Below are 21,276 nucleotides of genomic sequence, written 5' to 3'. Positions count from 1 at the left end.
TGCATCCTAGAATCACAGTTAGGCCTTTCAAAAATAAGTTATTTTTAGGATAATCAGCTTCCTACACCCAATACTAGAGGTAGGCAAGGAAGAGATGTTTCTCAGGAGATCTACAAGAGCTGATCCTCTTCCTCAACTAAATACATATTTGAAAATCTTATTTGTGTTTGTTCATTAATAGGACAACTTTAGACTACATTGTATTGGAAGAAGAGATAAAGTTTTTACCATAAACTGTAAAATTTATTGTATTGTTTCCTAAACAGCAAATAAGATTTTATTTGTTTGATTTTTTTCAAATATGATCAATTATTTTACTATAGTCTACAGTACTCACAAAAACATTCAAATAATATAATCTTCAAATATATTCCATAATATTTACATTTTTTATGTTGTTTCGAAAAGGTTTTGATAAGAATGAACAAAAATCTTTAGAAACATCTTTACTTGAATTCATGTACCAATTATAAATAAGATATATTTAAGAACTATAAAAAGGACACAATAAAAAATTCAATATGGAATATAATTTATATTAGAGAAATAAGTTTTAACATCTTTAAAAATCTCACATTATGAATTTTAACAAGAGTACCGTATAAAAATATTTATTCTGAAACGAATATGAAAGATGGACTACTTTGGCTAAATGCATAAAGTAGATTTTTATGGAATTCATGTTCGAATTACACAGTTAAGAAATTCATGATAAAGTACCGAAAATACCATAATTGTTTAATTGTTAGTAATTGTATTATACAATCATTTTTTCAAGTATTTTGTGTTTGAATCACACAACTGTAAAGTCATTTGTGATGATCTATTCAAAATACCATGATGTTTTAGTTGTTGAAGATGTAATACAGTAGATTCCAATATTGAACAAATTATTTTGTTAGGAATTGAAATTGATGAATTGAGAAAAATGTTCAACTAAATGAGGATCATCATTTGATTGTAAACTTATTTCAAACTATAAATTAATTCTTCTATTTATACAGTTAATATGTTAATAATATAAATAAATAAATATTTTAATTGAACTCTAGTTAATTATTGTTAGACATTTGTGATAATAGGGAACTTAACTAATAAACTAAATTGACTAATAAACTAAACAAAATTGGAAGGCCACATTCAATTATTATCAGATGATGATTTGATTCAAGTGAGATCAGGAAAGTTGACCTTGCAGGAAATTATCTGACCCATAAGAAATTGTTAAAATTGTTAGGATGTTGTTATGAATATTCATTCTGAAACCCAACCTTTTCACTAAGAAAACTTCACTTGCACGTTGCACGCAACATATTCGAGTAGAGACTACTCAGCACAGCCTACACAGCCTTCCATCACCATTAGCACAGTAACACAAGCACCGTCCGATTGCCTTACAACAGACGACGACCACCTCGTCCATTGACCGTTTTATTGGCCGCGTAATTATTGTAACTGTTGAAACTGCTTACTGTTCCGTTGTAAGCCCTGCCGTTGCCATACTCGTTGTAACTCTGCCATTTGCCAGCTTCATCGGGGTAATAGTTGTAAGAGTCATTGGAAGCGGCGTAGGCTTTCTGCCTGATTGTCTGCAGTATGCTCTTGCCGGCGAATGGGAGAGAGGGTCTCTGCCTCTGCGGCCCCGTGGGGCCGGCCGTGCCAGAGATAGTCTTGGCGGCTTGGATCTGTTGCATCTGCTCCCTGCGAATCTCGTCAAAGTAGTCGGGGATGAGGTACTTGCGGAGTTCGGCCAGTGCATGGGCCATACGCGCATGCGCCTCAGCAGGTGGAGCCAAAACTGATATTTCCACGTGCAGATCGTCCTTCAGATGCGCATATTTCGGGTCGTCTGACTGTCGAAGTTCCTCCTCCTTCTCCTTGTCTCTCATCGATCCTCTTCCCATGATAAACATTCTTGACATTGTGTCTTCCTGCAGTTTCTTGAGCGAGTTGCCCTTTGGACCCAGCAGCTTGCCGACAAAGTTGAAGTTGGGATGAATCAGTACAGGCACGAGAACTTTGGCTGACACCTTGATAACCTTCTCTCTATAGATGTCCACAAATTGAACGTTTTTCCTCGATTTGTGATCCACCTCTTTATTAATCAGTCTCAATGTATTGGGATACTCGTCTTTGTTCAATGACATTTTTTCCTTCATCAGCATCACCAGGTCAACGTCTCCCTCCCCAGCATCCAAATCTGGTTCACTCTTTCCATTGAAATCATCCTTAGATTCTCCATAATTAAATTTCGACTGGTTATTGCTTGTTCTCAGGTCCATCTGCTGAAACCACGAATGAGAAAATAGCCGATCAGAGTGCGAACAGAAGTTATTTTAACTAACATATTAAATGTTTAAAGTACATCAAAGCAAAAGAGTTAGATAAATAATTTTTAGTGCATTAAAACACGTATTTCAAATATTGTTACACAATTGTAAGTTTTCAATAAAAGAGAATCAATAAAGTTCTAGCCAAATCAGAAAATTCAACACCAATCTGTCACACAAATTGTCACAATAATAAACAGTTCAATGATCCTTTGTAATAAAAATTGAACATAATCACAGTTACAATTCGTATTTCAGCAGATAACCATGGAATAATTAGAGCAGATAGCCGAATTCTTCATTTTATCCCCATCGCTTAGCAAAATGTCATTCATTATACATCAACAAAAGCTACGCCGCTTCCAATGACTCTTACATCATGTTACTCTCAAAAATATGAGAGCTTTGTTCAGACATGAAGCAGATGAATTTGGTCAAATTCCTTCTGTATCTTATTCTTCCGCCAGTTAATCATCCAAAAATTAATCCAATATTTTATCCATCGTGTTGATGCACATCTTAATAAACTTTCCACAGCATTCAACTTTTATATTTTATTCATGGTTTAGCCATCACTTGTAAGACTTTACATAGTTATTTTTCGTAGAGTAACATAACTTATCTGTTTTATCAGAAGACTGTTAAAAATGGACGCTTGCCGCCCAAAAGTACTCTAGTCAGTAAGTGAACAAAATGTTTTATTACCATAAATAATAGACTGCATGTTGTTCTTTAAAATTTATCATTGGAATAAGTAACTAAATCGCCATATTTGTTATTAAAATAGTGTCTCCTAGACAGCTACGCTATGATTTTTTTACATTGGATGCTGTTCATGGTACAACTCATAATACTTAAAGATCAAATTTTATGTTTGTAACCAATTAAATAAATAACATTTAATTCATTGAAGATTTTAATCTAAAACAAATTGGTCTTCAACTCCACCATGTGGGTCAAACACATATAAGAAATATGCGCATTGTAAAGCAGAAATCATAATAGTTATCTGACATTTTTAAACAATCAAGACGAATAATTACGTCAAAGTAAGTTTAGGATTACCTCAAATATAAACATATTATAATATATCAACGTAGGATACGATTCAACTTCAACATTAATGTCGTTCTAACTTAACATACAAGTTGCCGTACCTAAATTTTAGCTTAAAAACAGAAATACCCCAACCATACACCTATGCATCAGACGCGCTGAATTTATTTTGCAATATTCTTCAGAATACATGTTTTTTAAGAGAAGCGTCTATTTTGTTTGTAAAGTTTGCCCAATAAGAGACAATGCATCCGGCTAAAAAGCTACAAAAATTCAGCTCGTCTGAGACATTCGTATAGTTATAGTTGGGTCATTAGAATGAAGGTACCTGCAAGATAGAAAATGTTTTTATACAGTAAGAACCCAATTATACGGGCGTTTCGCACGCTCCCCATAAGAGGTAGTTTTTGAAGGCCCGCAAAATAAAATCAGCCCGTGAGACGCCCGTATAATTGGTGCCAAATTAGAAATAAACCACTTAATAACAAAGTCTCATTTAAATGGTTTCTTTCATGTAACTTAACTTAGGTACTAAATAAAAAATTATACAGTAGCCAATACGATGCAACATTTGCAGAACTAAGTTGTTAAAGGTACTTCAATTTCAATATAAGAAATTATTTCTTCTTGACAAACAACATGTTCAGAATAAATATTTATAGAATGGGAATAAATCTTAAATAGCTATTATGCCAAAATACCACTGAAAGTTGTTTGTTCAACGTGTGAAGTAGAAAATACATAACCTCTTATTCGATAAAAGAAAAAATACAATATTACTTGCCTTCAAAATCACTTGGACGTTTGCTGATTAGAAAACAAAGACTGACATCAATATATTTGATGAATTAAAGTTATTATTCAACCTTTCAAAATACTTTATTCCCAAATTTATTTGCAAATTACTTTTGTACAATGATTGCGACGGTGTAGTCACAGTGTAGTCACTCATGCCAACATCCAACAAAAGCAAGCTGATTTTTGGGTGTGTGCATGTGTGATGGGATTTTGGAGTGAGAATGAGTCACACGAATAAATTACATTCTTGTTTCCTCTCACAATTTTAATATTTTCCAGGGAAAATATGAAATGGAAAATTAAACTTGAATTCCAAGCTTCAATTGAAATCCAAAAATCATCATCTGTAATTTGCATTGAAAACACTCTAGTGGAGTAGGCTGGTACAACTGAAAAGTTTAATTTAGCGCTGGCGCCATTTAAATTATTTAAATTTAAATGTAGTGTATTGTATTCTCATTCTTTCCTTTTTTACTACTCTTCACACTTCATTTCTTACTTTTATATCCTCTACCAGCCTATTAAATGAAAATTCATAGTTGGCTATGTATTTTTCATTCCATTCAGCACACCCCACAAGCTTGTTTTTATATTTTTATCAAGAATTTGTATTATGGTTGTAGCCTACTGTATAGTTTTTGTATTTTGAATTCTATTGTGTTTTTGTATTGAATTGAAAATGGTGCTATAATGTTAGATAGGTACCTCATGGATATATGACAAGAATCATTCAGAGATCCCTTAATCAAGAAATACCGCACCTACACTGAACTTTACATGAAACTTTTTATATATTATAAACACAGTCCATCTATACACAAAAAGGAATAGTCTGCTTTTTCTTATCTACACCTTGATCCCTACCTTCATAAAGCTTCAACAAACAGTAGTGGGAAATAATTTCATCCGTGTTTCTTTAATCCAATTTTGATATGTCGCAGATTAATCAAAACGTTAAATGTTTTACTTGTGCTTGTCGTTGCTTTGACAGTTTGGAATTTTCATTGATTTTCAAAAAATATTCCACCTAAAAGGACGCTGCTCTGAATGCTTCTAAAGACAGCTTTGTAAGAATTAAAGAAATCAAACACATATATGATAACGTTCTTAAAAATATCAAACACATATATGATAACGCTCCTAAAATCATCTACTGCTATGCAAAACATTATCATTTTCCTCGTTTAGTACGCTGTACAGCTTCACTACGGGAAGGCTTATTGCATCATGAGCGGTTCTGTATTTCGTCAATAATTCCGCGATTCTGTCCAATTCAATAATTCCGCTTACAACGTGGACGAGAGGTCATGTAGCAGATACCTAAATTTTAAATAAATTTATGTAATCATAATATATTCTCCTATATATCCACCTGTTGAGCCATGATTGAATACCGTAATAAAAACCCAGATTGGGAAATATCCTAATAGAAATTAAACAAAGATAATGAATACCACCTGTATTGTTCAGTTTCCGTCTAATTGAGCTGGAACTTCTAGCTAGCAACAAATCATTAGTCTGTCGACCCAAATACAGACCCTAGAGGTCCATATTGACGATTTATTCACTTGTTTGTATACTGTATGCTTGTTTTATTGAATGAATAATTTGATTTGGATTTAGATGAGATACATGTTATAGATAGCTATTCACATTGATAGCACTTCAGGATTCCTCATGAATGGTAGAAAACTTCTGGCAAAACTGTGGAAATTGGCAGGGGGAGCTTTGTTTGAAGTCCTGACACCTGACTTTATTGCTAGCCACCAAGATCCTGTGACCTCACTACATGTTTGTTGGGGTATGTTGAGCAAGCTCTATCCTCTATTATAAAGGACGAGTTCTGATCACTGTAAAGATCTTAGCTTTGTATCAGATGATAGATACTTTGCATATACTAAATATATTTGAAATATTTTTATAATTTTTCTTTCCATTGGTAGGTTTTATTGTGTGTAAGAAAAATTGGCCATTACTTTAACGATATGAGATTGAAAACATTGTGAAGTAAATGAACCGAAATAATTTCTTCAAGATCAACATTAAAAAATCATGTTTTTGGAATCAGGGGACCTTGAAACGTATAGAAAACTTATTAGGGAACCTTAATTTTTTTGGAAAGCAGTACTTTCCTTACCTATGGTAATAGGGAAAGTAAAAAACCTGATAAACAAACAATTATTATTGCTTCTTACTACTGTGTGGGTCTAGAAGCACGTCAGACTCATTCTAAGTATAAGAAATATCAATGTTGACAAGTTATCTGTCACTGATTATAATCAGTTTTATTATTAGAGTATTATTAAGAGTATAATCAATAAGTATTATTGTTTCGATTTAATTTGATCGTTTATATTGCTATACCATCCAACACTATACAATCGAGGCAATGTACCTAGAGTAGAATGCATTCTAGGTTCATTTAATCTAGGCACTACAATACTACTGGTATCCTATACTTTTTGGATAGAAAAACGTTTTTCAATCAAAAGCTGATTTTCTTAACATTTTTCAAAGATGATGAAAATATTATTTTATAATTAACATAAGGTACTTCACATCAGCCAGGATTTGAAGAGTTTACCAAGAATTTCGAAGCTGGAAATATGAGTCAATAATTCCAAAGCTAATAAGAAAATATTATTAAACGAAAATTATATGTTAACAACAAACAAATGTAAACAAATAAATATGTTATCAATGTTTGATCTTCTTTGTTGAAAACCACAGTGTAAAATGTTTTGTATAACTAAAAGCAAGTAGGAGCCGTGGGAAAGGATTTAGTTGAATTATTTTACATATTTCACGAAACAATTTAATTGAATTTTTGTTTCAGTCTATCAGGTCAAAAAAAATGATCTTGAAAACTCGAATGTAGAGAACATTATTTAATAAAACTAGAAAATACAGAGAATATCACTTCACGTGTTGAAACGAATGATTAAATTGAAATTTTATTTCTCTCTCAGATATTAAAAACGATGTTCGTAATAGACATTTAAAAAAGTTACATTAAAGAACTGGAAGCCCACTGGGTGACATCTGTGGGCATTCCCGAGTAGCGATTCACAGCAGCAGTCACTTGCTCCTTTGTCAGCAGGAAATTGAACAGCTGGAATTCTTTGTGCGAGTTCCGACCCGCTGAGCTTACTGGTGATATGAGCTCAAGATGCTGGAACAGCACAATTTAAAAAGGTTTAATAAGAACTAAAGCATTCATTGGATTGAATTTGTAGCATCATATTAAAGTAGCAACAAAGTAGCAATAGAGAACTTTGAAATGAAAATAGACACAATATTCTAATACTTCATCAATACACATTAATTAATCACAGATAATAATGATTTATCATAGCATAAACAAGGATATTATATATTTATCTTTCGTTGATTTCACTTTTATTTTTGTATATTGATTTCCCATGTACAGTAATCTATTTAAAAATCTATCAATAATTCTGAACTTCCTCCTTCACCACTATAGTCTCAATAATTCGTACAATCCATAATTCCAAGTAGCCTAAACGCTTGGTCCCGTTAACTACAAATTGTAGAGGTTCTACTGTAGTAAATAAGTATTTTTGTGACAAGCACTAGACAAAGTTATACATTGAAATCACAAAACCACACAAGCACACATACCACAATAACACATATATAAATTATTCATATCAATTTCATAATATCGTATTAGTTGTCAGATATATTATTACAGAATTGATGCATTGAATATCTTTACAATAACTTGTCTCTTACTACTTTTTAATGTTTTTTACAACATAAATAGTTTCATTCCCACAATAATGTCATCCGATTAAAGAAATACATAATATTTTGTTTTCATCAACTTGACAAAATTTCATAGAATATAAATTATTTTCTGTTACAACTTTGCTACAGACATTGTTATAGATATTATTTTTATCTGCTACAAATTAATAACATAATAGTTAATTCAATTTTTGTTTCATAAACATGAATAATCTAGTACAATATGTATAGTTTTTTTGTAAAATATTACTAATTGTTCTGTGAACAGTAGACCTCGTGCAGTTATAAATCACATCATCTAATACTGTCCATCAGAATAAATTCTGTCCTGTCGTGTCGACAAGATATCGGTGTGAAAACGTCCGATGGCTGATCGACAATGCCAATCATATGTTTTAAACAACCATAATGTCAACAAAAGCTAATTACCTACAAGACATACTGTCACTGGTCAGCCCGAGTTGAAAGCAGAGAAAGGACGAGAGAAAATACTATATTACTTTGAGTTATTAACCACAAGCGTCATTGCATGCAATTAATAATTCAGTAGTCTGATTGGACTATGAAGGAATTCCTTTTCCTTTTATATTATCCTTAAAATGAAAAATTAAAAAAACTATATACGAACATATCAAATTTCATGAAAATCATTTGCCGCGTTTCATCGTAAATGCGGAACATATAAATAAACATACATGAATCATATAAACATAACAAATGGAAATGCAAAACCGTCGACTTGAATCTTAGACCTCACTTTGCTCGGTCAATTATTTAATAAAGATATATTACCTTTATCCTTTCAAAGGCCTTCAACAAGACTGGCCTCTGCATGATTTGAATGGACGAGTTTTGCGAGGCGAACTTCATGTATCTGTTTGCAATCATTTCAAAATTGAATGGATCCCCATCATAGATTTCGTTTTGATGGCTCATAGCGATTATCTGAAAATTTAAACAAATTATAATGACAAAGTTTATAGTAAAATGAGAATAGCTCATACAAAATTATTACAACTGAATAAAAAATTAATGTTATAAAGTTAATTTAAATAACTTGATATAAATACTGTAAATTCAATTCAATACAGAATCTTAAGTGTGATTTATCCAAGTTGTGAAAGAATTAGGTTAAATGTATGATTGCATAAAATGATAAAAATAATTTTCTAAATCCTAATTATTGCGTTAAGGATAATTGTATAAAAAACTATTCAAGAAAACTGGTCAAGCATAAAATATTTAGGTACAGTATTACTTTCAATGTTTATTTAGTTAGTAATTACTAGATAATATTTAGTAGTTACTTTATAATAAAGCTGACAGTAGTTAATGTTTGTTTAATACAGATAAATACAATATATCCTGTACTTCCGTACTGTATATTGAGGCAATACATATAAACCCAACAAAAATACTGGAAAAACTTTATACTACTCACTAATATATTCGTATTTTGCATTGAACTCTGGAGTAGCGCCAGTAAAACAAATTTAGATAATTTTTTTCTCATACAGAAAAAAGCTGTTAGATGCCTTGCTGGACTTGATTTGGTCAGTCTTGTAGAGGAGCTTTCGTAACTCAGGGTATTCTGACTGTGCCTTGCATCTATATTTATTAATTACTCTTGCTAACATATGATAATAGAGAAGAGTTTTCAACAAACTCACAGGTTCACAAACACAATACTAGAGGCAAGGGTAATTTGTGTGTTGTCTCACATAGGTTGAGGCTTTTTGAGAAGCCTAGTTACATGGGAGTCAAGCGCTTCAATCACCTGCTATCTGCAATCAAGTGTAGAAATCGCAGATATTTCAAAAAATATGTCTTTTCTTTTTTGGTAGAAGGGGCATTTTATAGTGTTGACGGGTTTTTAGATAATGAAACCTTACAATAATAAAAGAAATTACTCATACTGTACGTCATGATTGATGTAGTGGCCTACTGTATGGCATATATGTTTTGATTTTATTTTTGACGATACACTATTTGATACAATTAACTTTTTGTACAACAATGTGTACATAAAGAATTTGATTTGATTTGAGAAACTTGATAAAATAAAATTAATTAATTTAATTGAATTGATTTAAACTAGAAAAATTTGATATGTTATAGTAGTACTTGATCACTCCTTCAATTCAAAACAATAATTGTGAGTACATTGTCGCATATTAATGAGCAGGTAATGTTGTGGATACAGTTAAAACTATAACAACTAAAATGTAGTCAAATAATTAAATTAGTTACCAAACAGATTTCCAAAACTGATAGACCTTCCAGTAAAGTAATTTTGTCATCGTTAGATATTTTGTTATGAGTATTGTGAATCGCATCACTTGTTATAGATGGACAGTCGACATCAAGTTGACAAACTAATAGCATCTGAAAAAAAACATTCGACTTTATTATTTGTAAGTGATAACAACAGAAAACTATGATAATCTTGAAGATTATTTGTGTAACAATTGATGACAGCTTCAAATGTGAATTACTCAAGTAATATTCATAATATGTTTTTGGCAAATAATAAAATTCATTTCGTAAAAAACGATGAAGTTCAATCTACTTGTTTTAAAAAAATGAAACAAACTTGATAATGGATTCAAAATTCAGATAATTCTTAGATAAAACTTTGTAAATTCACTCGCAAAACAGCGTGGCTTCTCCTAAAAATTCAACGATTTTATGGTTTCAAAATAATATGAGAAGAGCATTTATTGAGGTAGTTGGTTGAAGAAAACACCATATCTATTATGTCCGTAGTTAGTTGCAGTCATGGTATTTGTCTTCTAATATACAGTAGAAGTACCTTGAAGGCCTGGACATGTGATGAATAAATGCATATTCTATAATATACTCTATTCTTAGTGCTAGAAAGCCGTTAGATCATGCAACCAGTATTTTCAATTTATTCAGTTTTGATCCTATTAAAATGAATTATTTTGATAATAAAATAAAGCCTGCACATATAGGAGCGCTAATAAACTTTTATTTTCTAAATGTTGCTATCTCGCTGAGATTTTCATCAAGCTATAATAAATTGTATTTCAAGTTTTCTATATTATTGATGAAGTATGCATTTATCAACCATCCCAATCACCTTCTCTAGTAGATGATAACCATGAGCTGGACCATGAACCATGAACTACCATGAAAAATTATAGTTGGAAAGGTTTTGCACCAAGCGCCAACTTCACACTCCAGAACCCAACTCAATTAGCTATATTACAATGTAGTTATTTTGTTTTAAAATGTTTAGTGTCTTGCTTTTTTCTTGATATTTATTGTATTTTTCGTTGTAAATAACATTGAAATTGAAAAATAAATTCTGACAAACCGCTTGAAAGTTGTCCTTAAGAAGGATACTTCATGTTTCACTTGTTTTGAACGAGTCTTTTGATAAATAACACAAATAGAAGAGAGCCACTCACCAGGAACACTCGAAATCCACTCTCACTGCCATCCAATTCCAGTTGTCTCTGAACGCAACGAATGACCCGATTGTCTTTTGCTAGCGACTCGATATTCTTATTCCATTTGTCTCTGTACGCAGAATCTATACTGTTTCGACTGCGATCATTTGGTAGAATAAGGAGCTCCTTGAATAGTTGCATTCTCTTCTCAATAGTAGCAGGTTGCAGCAGTAGTATTTGTCTGTGCGAATACCGAGACTTGACTCTTTTCTCCAGCATTTCCGCCACATCCAGACGGGAAGTTAGGCCAATCACACAGACACCCTATAAAAATATATATAATAGTTTCAATTATTCAACAATTTATTACAATGTTGGGAAAAGGAACAATACATGCTGATCACAAGATTGATACATGGTGGATTGAGAGTCACAAACTATTACTAATATGAGCAGATTCCAAAATATGTCAGTTATGTCATAAATATGTCATTTTTTACGTTACAGTTGGCAGCACTAAATGGTCGGTAGTTGTTCGAAATGTTGCACAATTGATGTGAACGCATTGTCATTATTTAGTAATCACGGATCATTGGAATGGTGTGGAACATACAATAGGAGTAAGAGAATTTTATGATACATTGTCATATCAGTTCTCATAACAGGCTTATTAGAACATGAAGGTGTACTTAATGACATTTTGACCATAAGAACATAAATTGCATGAATTTTCATTAATTATGCTTTAGTTCTATGTTCCTGGTAATAAAATTTCACCATAGCTGGTATTATCAGTTATTCCAGGAAATAATATCATTTCAAAATGATTAAATATGGCGTCCAAAACGCCAACCTGTAAGTTACAAAGTACATTTTAATCTTACTCAAAAAGTAGTGTGATTATGCTACTTATTAATCGGCTTATTTCAGATGAAATCTTGAAGATTTTCACAAAACTTAAAAATTTTACGAAATTTTAACAACTACAATTATTGTTAATTTGCAGGATGAAAATCCGTTAATCTTTATTTCATAATAAGTTATAATTTTATTAATCAATAATTGTATCAAAGATAAATGTCACAATTGAGATACAAATAGCAAACTATTTTGTTATAAACACGGACATGCAGTCAATAATTGTCTTATAAAATTGTAATATACATTATAATATTGTCTTAAATCGTGTTTATAACAACAAAATAGTGTGTTAATACATTGCATTTCGGAATGAATCAAGAAACCATCATCTTTAACATGATGAAATCATTTACGAAGTGGTTTGAGGTTGGAGTCATTATTTTACTGGAAAAATAATACACAAGGAATAGGGTTTGAAGATCTAAAGGTAAGACAAACATTGAAACTCACCCTTGTTGACTGAACAGTATCGAACAGATTGTACAGAAGAGTCTGATTTCTGTGAGCACAAAATAGATGAAATTCTTCTAAAACGAAGATAACAGCTTTTGAAATTTTATCCTCGCCATTTCTAAGAGAGTGCAGAAGCAGCTGCAGATTCTCTGTAAATGGAAAGTCGATTAAAATCAACTATTTATTAGGTTTCGGAAGTAGATTTCTCAAGAGTATATCAATCAAGTTCTACTATAGATGGTGAAGTCACGAGAAATAGCTCGGTCCCACTGCAATTTCAAGATTTTTCTCAAAACTGAACCTTATCTATACTAATATCATCGATCATGTTTCATATATTATAATAATAATGAACCCATTATACAATATCCATAACCATACCCATAACAATAATCAAGAGTTTAAAACTTTGAAATGAGAAGGCTGCCAATCTAGCTATATTTAGACAGTTGGAACTAAATTCGCCCATGTGAGGAGCATTCGCCAAACTATTTATGTATATTTGTTGTACACTGTAAGCGAAGAATAAAAATTAATATAGTTTCATATACACCCGGTTGCTTAAAAGTATGTTACGTTCTAATCCCGATTAAATGAGAACCGATCAGAGAAACCTTCTTTTTAAAAACCCTTCTCTGATTGGTTCTCGTGGAATTTGAACATGATTAAACATGGCTATTGTGCAACCGGGCCAGGTCTTGGTTCTCTAAAGTTGACGAAACTTATTACAATGATAGTATAAGAATAACTTCCCTTTTCCAGGAGCTAGGTTAAACCGTAACGGTCCAAGAGAATAAGCCATTACAATAGTGGAAAAACTTTTGGAAAGAAGAAGTTTTAATTTCTTTTTTTTAAATAAGTCTATACGGCAACACAAAAAATTGTAATTTCCTCTATAAAAATCGTTTGAAGTGGAAGTTGTATAACTGGATTGACTAGTAAAGTAGGTGTTCGAAATAGTATGATCAATATTTCTATCAACTATATTTCACAATCTTACAGGAAAAATACTGGTCGCCTCATTTCCATAAAAGTACTCAAAATCAATTTTTGTTCCAATATGTATCTCAAACTTTACCTGAAAAGTTACTGGTCACCTTGGTTCCGTCAAAAACTACATTCATCTGATGGATGATATCTCTAAGTGCCAGATTATCATCAGTATGGATGAGACCGTTAAGTTGCACACTAATATATTTGTCCTTATCACAGGTTGTTTTCAAATTCTGTAGAGCTTCTTTGACTAGCTGCAAATTACAAAAAATAAATTTTCAGATACATGAATATGGAAAAAGGAAACATCAAATAAACAACAAAGATTAAATTTATAATTATTATTCTGTTTAAAAGTCATACTATTATGTTTAATAATGACAATATCTAGTCTTTCTATTCAGTATGATTTATGTAAAAGAAATTCTATGAAGCGCAAAATTGAATTTCCTGTGAATTACGCGTATGTTCTTGAAAAACAAATTTGGAACGAACTATTGTTTGGACCACCTATATGAAATTTCAACAATGAGAACAAAAATGAAATTTTACAAAATTTTCACTGTGGTAGCCTAGGCCAATAATTATGCTAGCACAAACTGACCCATTCAGTTTGTGATTTTCGTGCAATAGTAGCGGGTGCGGCAGCATAACTTCCTTTTTTAATGTGAACGCCATCCAGTCAGCTGATGTCGTAGTAGAGCAAAATTGATCTCGTTAGAGAGATCACACTATAAAGTTTTCTTCCCGACATGTTCAGCCGCGATCATGCATTGGAACAATGAGAAGCGCGTATTTGCCGTTGAGACTTATTTTTCGAGCGGATGTTCTGTGATCACAAACTAGCAAGCATTTCGAAATCGCTTTAATTTAGCCCCTTTGGCTACTGTACCGGATCGGAAATCAATTGTTACGTGGGTCACTACGTTCAGACAAACTACAGCTGAAGTGCCTCGGCCTATTAGGTCACCTGAGAACATTGAGGCAGTGAGAGTTTCAATGTTGCGATATCACAGCGTTCTGTTCGCAAACATGCGTCTGCTCTTGGATTTTCCGATCGTTCAGTGAGTCGAATTCTTCATTATGATCTTCATTTCCATTCTCACAAGATGGCAATTATGCAGGAACTTTCTGACCGTCACTTCAATAGAGGGAACACTACCAGGACGCCTCATCAATTAGGGGCGATTTGGAGTGGCCAGCCCTATCTCCCGATTTGAACCCTTGTGATTTTTTCTATGGGGATTTTTGAAATACCTTGTTTATGTTAACCGTCCAAGGACCCTACACGATTTGAAGACCAATATCAGGGAAGAAATTTCTTAACATAACGTCTGCAATGCTGGCAGGAGTCATGGTAAACGCCAGAAATCGGTTTACTCAGTGTATGGAGAATAGGGGACGGCACCTACCTGATCTGATATTCAAAACTGACTGAAAAAAGAAACTTTATATATGTGTTTACATTTCAAAAAATAAGTACAAACTTTCTGATCCATAAAAAGTTTTATAAACCTTAAAAAAGGAAGATTCGCTGCCGCACTCTGTATAATAGTTTGGAGCAACAAATCTAATATTGTTTACAGGATATTGATAAAATTAGGTTGTTAGATGAAGACATTAATGATAAGAGTAAAAATGATAACAATTCAATTTTTATTTCTTGTATACCGTATTCAAAATAATTCACGTGATATTCAAGTTGTATATAATTATTGAAATGAAAGAATGTTTATTACCATTGTTTTTCCACAGCCTGGAGGTCCTATAATAAGGACAGAATCACTTTCACTCGCATTGACAGTTCTCTCCATCAAGAATGACACTTGAGAAAGTTCAGAATCAAGATCATCCATTACTCTCAACGAACTGATTTTTTCCTTGAGAAGCCTCCTGCACAAATGCACAGGAGCTGATTTATTTTTTTGATGAGATGGCATTTTTGCTATCTGAAACAGAATGGGAAAAATGTGAGCTGATAGTAACTATACGAGCTCAGCCACCACACATGCATCAATTTTCAACTTGAAAAAAATGTATTCGATATCAAATGAGCAACTTAAAAAAAAAAAACTAAAGTCAGTGTTACTTACTTACTTGCATACTTGTGATGATCCCACTGGAAGCTTTGCAGCCGTGGTCGTCGTTTGTCCGATTCAACTTGAGGTCAGACGTCCTCCCAGAACTCTTTCATGGAATAGTAGTTCTTTTCCAGCAGATATGTCTTCAAAGATTTTCTGAAGATTGCAGGATCACTATACCTCCTTATGTCTAAGGGGAGCCTGTTAAACACCCTGCTGGCTACATTCCTCGTACTATTCAAGGCTAGTGTTGTCCGTTGTCTATCTATGTGGACGTTCCCTCTCTGCCTAGTATTGTGGTGGTGAATGCTGGAGTTTCTTTCAAAATGATCAGGATATTTCAGGATTGTTGTCGCTGACTCCAGTATGTACACATCCGTTAATGTTAACACTTGTAACTTCCTGAATATTGGTTTGCAATGTTCAATATAGTGTGCACCACTTATAATTCTGACTATTCTTTTTTGCAGTAAGAATACTCTTTCTGCTTCTGTGCAATTTCCCCAGAATATGATGCCATATGTTAAAACACTGTGGAAGCAGCCATAATAAACTTTCATCAATACATCAGTGTCCACTACTTTCTGCAGGCGACGTGCAAGGCAACACACTACGTTTAATCTCTTAGCAACATTATTAATCTGTTCTTCCCAACGTAGATTGTCAGCAATGTGTACTCCCAAGTATTTGGCATTTTCATTTAATTGCAAGTGTTGATCACCAATGCGCAAACGTGGACTAAAGTCTCTTTTATTAACATTATGGAACTGCATCACACACGTTTTCTTTTGGTTTAGTACCAGCTTATTTTCTGTGCACCATATACTCATCTCATTCAAACCTTGTTGCGTTTTCTTAATTGCTTCAGAAGAATTCCTGTCTACTAAGAGGTGACACACATCATCTGCAAACATCCAAATCTCCCCCGCTTGTACTGAAGTTGGAAGATCATTCACAAAAAGCAGGAAAAGAACTGGACCCATATTTGAGCCTTGCGGCACTCCTATGTTAACATCCTGTTCCACTTGTGATCTTATATGTCTAATAACATTATCCTTTCCCATGTGACTCACAGTGACCAGTTGTTGTCGGTTTTCCAAGTAAGTCATTATCCAATCCAAGGGTTTTCCTGTGATTCCATACTTGACAAGTTTTAGCTTCAACCTTCTGTGATTAACACAATCGAATGCCTTGGTCATATCGTAGAATATTGTGTACACCTCGTCCGTACAATCTACTTTATCGTACACTGCAGTTAATAAGGCAAAAATTGCATCTGCTGTGCTTTTTTTCTTACGGAATCCGAATTGTCTACCACTTATCAATCGGTGTTGCTCCAAATATGGAATCAATCCTGTATTGTTTTGAGTTATTTTATTTTTAGGTTTACTTTTTGCAACCATACTCCATGTTACGCCTACTTCATTGGATTCATTTTTATTTTCAACTAGATTTTTATTATTATCATCATTTCCTACAGAAATTCCACGATTGACTGGTTGAGCAGATAAGATTGTAGCTGCAGAGTCATTATCAGCAGGCACTATCACGACAGCAGCATCACTATCAGAGCTAATAACCGGCATGTTCAAATCTGTATTTTCTAACCTATTTGATTTTTCAATTTTTTCAACACGACTATTAAGCTGAATATAATTTTTATTCATTTTTGAAAATTCATTCAATATCACACTAATTTGAGCAGCTTCATTTGACTTTGCATCGGTATTATTTTCTTTAGAATTTGAAATATATTTAGTAATAAGACTTCTTACCTTGTGCTTGCACATGTCACAATACCAAGTGATATTTTCACCCATAGATATTATTCCGTAATAATCACTCGTAGAAATATTCACACACTCTATATGGTACCATTCACCACACATTCCTTCACAAAAAAGCCCATTATCCTTATCTTTCACAACTTTTTTACAAGAGCCACAATCAGATTTCTCATTACCGTTCGCCATCTTCTTCAATGAATCTCTATACAAAGGAGTTGTAAAATATACAAACTGTAAAATACAATAGAAAGTTTTTGTTGTAAACCGTCATTTATAGGGTTAATTGAATAAAATAACTTTTTATTAAACATGTTGATTAAATTTGAGTTTTAAAATGGAATATTTCAGATTATTGACCTCATTCATTATTATGTGCTTTATTGCTTCTTAGTGTGGTGTTTAGAGTTCACGGGTTATGTATATGAACACCTGAAGCATCAAGTTGGATTCCCGCATATCAGTATCAGAATACGTGTCCGATACAGAGACATTATTCCCATGAGTTCTGAGACTATTTCCGCTTGGACTTTGAACACTTTTCTAAACCGGGACCAGCTATGCCAGTTTGGTTGCGTTTAAATGTTGTACTTTAAATAATTGACAACAATCAACATTTGATAAGTCAAGATAGCAAGTAATCCACTGTTCATTGAAAAAAACTCATAGAATTTCATAGCAATTCATAGAAAGGGTTGACTTGTTGCCAACGATTGTATTTCACTCTTAATTTCTGAGCAATGAGAGCTTCAAGTTGTCTTGGAAGCTTGTTGTAGATCTTCAGGACAAAAATGGTAAATGAGTCCTTAGTTCTAGATAAGTGACAGCAACCGTTTGTGAATCTGTTTCGGGTGTTACGATTGTGAAAATCATTCCTCCTGTTTTACTTGCAGAAATTCACTTTATATGTACAACAATTGAATATTTGTAGAAGGCTGTGGACTGTTATTATTTCTGTAGACTGGAAAAGTGGTCTACAATGATAAAGGTATGTACTAGATTTGATTATGCGGACTGCTCTCTTCTGCATTTTTACCAGGGCGGTATCATTAACGTAAGGTAATTGTTATATTGTGTTTTTGAGTGCAATAGAGCAACCGAGCAATTTGCAGGTGGAGAGACTATACCTCAACACTGCTCAAGGAAGGGCGGCCATTCAGGCAAAACTTTTGGGGAGAGGTGAGGCTTTTGACAAAGTTTAGGAGGGACAAAAAGAAAAAACCAAGACGGGTGAAACTCCAGGCACAAGTGTGGGTCAAGAAATTGAGTCAAGGGTGGCCAGGCTCCCTAGATGCAATTTGGCGACCCCTTTCCTCAGCCGAAGGACTCACAAAGAAGGCCAGGAGTCAAACTCACGTAGGTGACAAGGAGCAATCAATCTGAAGAGACTGCCAAGCTTATCACACTGGATTGCGAGAGACTAGGGGCAAGGAGAAGAGCTCTGTTTGGCTGCAAGCTACCAGGTGATGAATGGGATGTTAGTATAGAGAAAAACTCCTGGATCTTGTAAAGAACACAGGTATTGGTTTGCCCAACTAACGTACTTGGGACACACAATAAGCTCCAGTTGACGTGTGGGGTTCTTTGAACCGTTGGATCCTTGAATCATTTCCTTCAAACATAACATAATAGGCATTGATGAGCTCTATCAACTGTCACAAGTCCCATATATCCGTAATAATTTCAGGAGCTCCGTCCCATCTATGCAATTTGCAAGTGTTTTAATTACACCATGCTTAGAAACTAGGTAAACAAAAAATACTTATTTTTGAAATATATTTACCTTTTAAAATTAATGTTCATAATAATAGAGCGAATTGGAAAATAACATGACCTAACCTAATTTCATTGGCGATTTTGACCATGCCTAATATTTGGATACATTACAATAAAGTGAAAAGATAAAAAATAGAACTTTTAACACTCAACTAATTAAATCGAATCTTCACTGATGAAATTATTATAATTGATTAGAAAAGAATAAACACAAGCTTGTAATAACTCAAACAGCAAACAACAAATTAAAAACAAATAGACGATACGGGAATACGCGGGAAACAACGACAAATGCCTTCTTTATACTATTTACCGTAGCTCAGCTCAGAAGTCAGCAGTTGCCATGAAGAAAGCACAGGATTAAATCAATTATAAATTATTAATCATGAGTGGGGCCTTTTTTATCCATAAAACATTTTATTAAAGAAATATTATCTACGTTGAAGGATGAAATCGATTTAGTTTTCAATCTTTGGTCGAGTTATACAGTAACTGATACAGCAGGCAGTATATTTAGAGCAATGAATACATACAGAATAAAAACTCTACCAGAATCGTGTTCTAAATCCGCCATCTTGAAGAGAATTAAATTTATCTATAGTGAGGTTCACGTAATAATGGTATAATTTGATTGACAATAGTGTTGCTATCCTTTTCTATTATTTGAAAAAGCATATAGCACTATCTCTTTCCAGCTTTGCAATGAGAGTTTGCCAGAAATCTTTTATTTGTACTTTTGACAGAAACTGTAGGCCCTACTGATGTAAACAAACGATCTTCAGCTGCCATGTTTTTCTTCATTCTATAGTGAGGTCCACCTTATAATGACAGTATATGATCAACTTTGGTTTTGCTATCCTTATCTATCATTCGACAAAGCCGGTGGTACTATCCTTTTCTAGGTCCACAACGATGCCAATTATGTTTTTGACAGTGTAGAAATATGATTAATTAATGCAGAGAATCGGCATCGCTATTCTACTATCTTTATCCACTGTCATTATAACAAAATACTTGTGTAGACAAGTCATATAATTAATTGAAAAATGTATTTCTGGAAAAATGAAATAATTTTAAGATATTACAGTATAAGAAATACTAATTATACCTGAAATTACACTGGATCCTCATGACCCACTTTTTAGAGACACACTACCATATATATATATACATTTATTATTATTATTAGTCGTAGAGCTCCCGAAGTGGAAGACGCTGAGTAAAATCATGATCATCGATTTTTATTAGACTTGGCGGTTTTCTTGTTCGCCCACCAGCTTTTCATTCTCTGAGAAAATGCAGCTTTTCTTTCTTCACTCCATCTTGTGCCAACTCTTGGTGCTTTTATCTCTGGAATAATTTCCCATTTGTATATATACATTTATTATTTTTGCAATTTGAATTTAATGCTTTTCAAAGTCAACCAATTGATCACAAAGTCAATCGATTCTGATTTAGTCCTATAATAATATTTTTTTCATCTTTAGAAGCCTACTCACAGTGACAATCAAATTATCATATTGACATCAGTAGGATTCACTAGTGGTCATGGAAACATTTGAGATCAGGAAATTTCCAATTCCATGATTCCCTAGCAGCTAGAAGTGACAAAAAATTACTAGTCTGATGCCTAGTCGTTTCATGCAGGGTTGAGTGGAAGTAGATGGGAATGGGTTGAGTGCAGGGGTTCCAATACCCCCCATGGACCATGTTGCAAAATTGGCATCCATTTAGGTACTTAACTGGTAGTTCTGTGAACAGTAGACCTTATGAAAAAAAATTGCATAGTTGCCTGTAAAGTTGGTATATGGGCCAAAGTTTTACGTGACAACAACTTTGAGTGGTAAAATAATTTTAATGTGAATATTCATTCCTATAGTAGGAAGAAGGATGAAAT

General features: G+C 33.2%; 2 protein-coding genes across 5 annotated transcripts in view; both read right to left on the bottom strand.

Moving 5' to 3' along the window:
- LOC111053821 (atypical protein kinase C-like) overlaps nt 1-4,357 on the bottom strand; it is a 40,979-nt gene extending 36,622 nt beyond the window's left edge. Inside the window, exons 1-2 of one of the 3 annotated variants that reach the window (XM_039445091.1) lie at nt 4,171-4,357; nt 676-2,285 (exon numbers count right to left, since the gene is read on the bottom strand). In XM_039445091.1, coding sequence (XP_039301025.1) covers nt 1,395-2,282 — 888 coding nt within the window. In that variant the 5' untranslated portion in view covers nt 2,283-2,285; nt 4,171-4,357 and the 3' untranslated portion in view covers nt 676-1,394. Of the gene's footprint in view, nt 1-675; nt 2,286-4,170 lie in introns of those variants that run through there. The other 2 variants (XM_039445085.1, XM_039445100.1) reach the window with 2 other exon arrangements.
- Nucleotides 4,358-7,057: 2,700 nt separating this feature from the next.
- LOC111054762 (origin recognition complex subunit 4) lies at nt 7,058-19,676 on the bottom strand. 2 transcript variants are annotated; one of them, XM_022341860.2, is made up of 8 exons: nt 19,387-19,676; nt 15,478-15,687; nt 13,824-13,992; nt 12,743-12,894; nt 11,390-11,695; nt 10,206-10,340; nt 8,748-8,900; nt 7,058-7,356 (listed from the first exon to the last, which is right to left on the bottom strand). In XM_022341860.2, the coding sequence occupies exons 2-8, from the start codon at nt 15,676-15,678 to the stop codon at nt 7,192-7,194; spliced, it is 1,281 nt and encodes a 426-aa protein (XP_022197552.2). In that variant the 5' UTR covers nt 15,679-15,687; nt 19,387-19,676; the 3' UTR covers nt 7,058-7,191. The 2 variants fall into 2 exon arrangements, with proteins under 2 accessions (XP_022197552.2, XP_039301005.1); XM_039445071.1 differs by having other exon boundaries at nt 15,478-15,693; nt 19,387-19,660.
- Between the last annotated feature and the right edge of the window lie 1,600 nt (nt 19,677-21,276).

This window comes from Nilaparvata lugens, chromosome 1 (assembly GCF_014356525.2).
Source record: "Nilaparvata lugens isolate BPH chromosome 1, ASM1435652v1, whole genome shotgun sequence".
Taxonomy (NCBI): Eukaryota; Metazoa; Arthropoda; class Insecta; order Hemiptera; family Delphacidae; genus Nilaparvata; species Nilaparvata lugens.
Note: the sequence above shows the minus strand (reverse complement) of the source record. Positions and strands in the feature narration are given on the sequence as shown.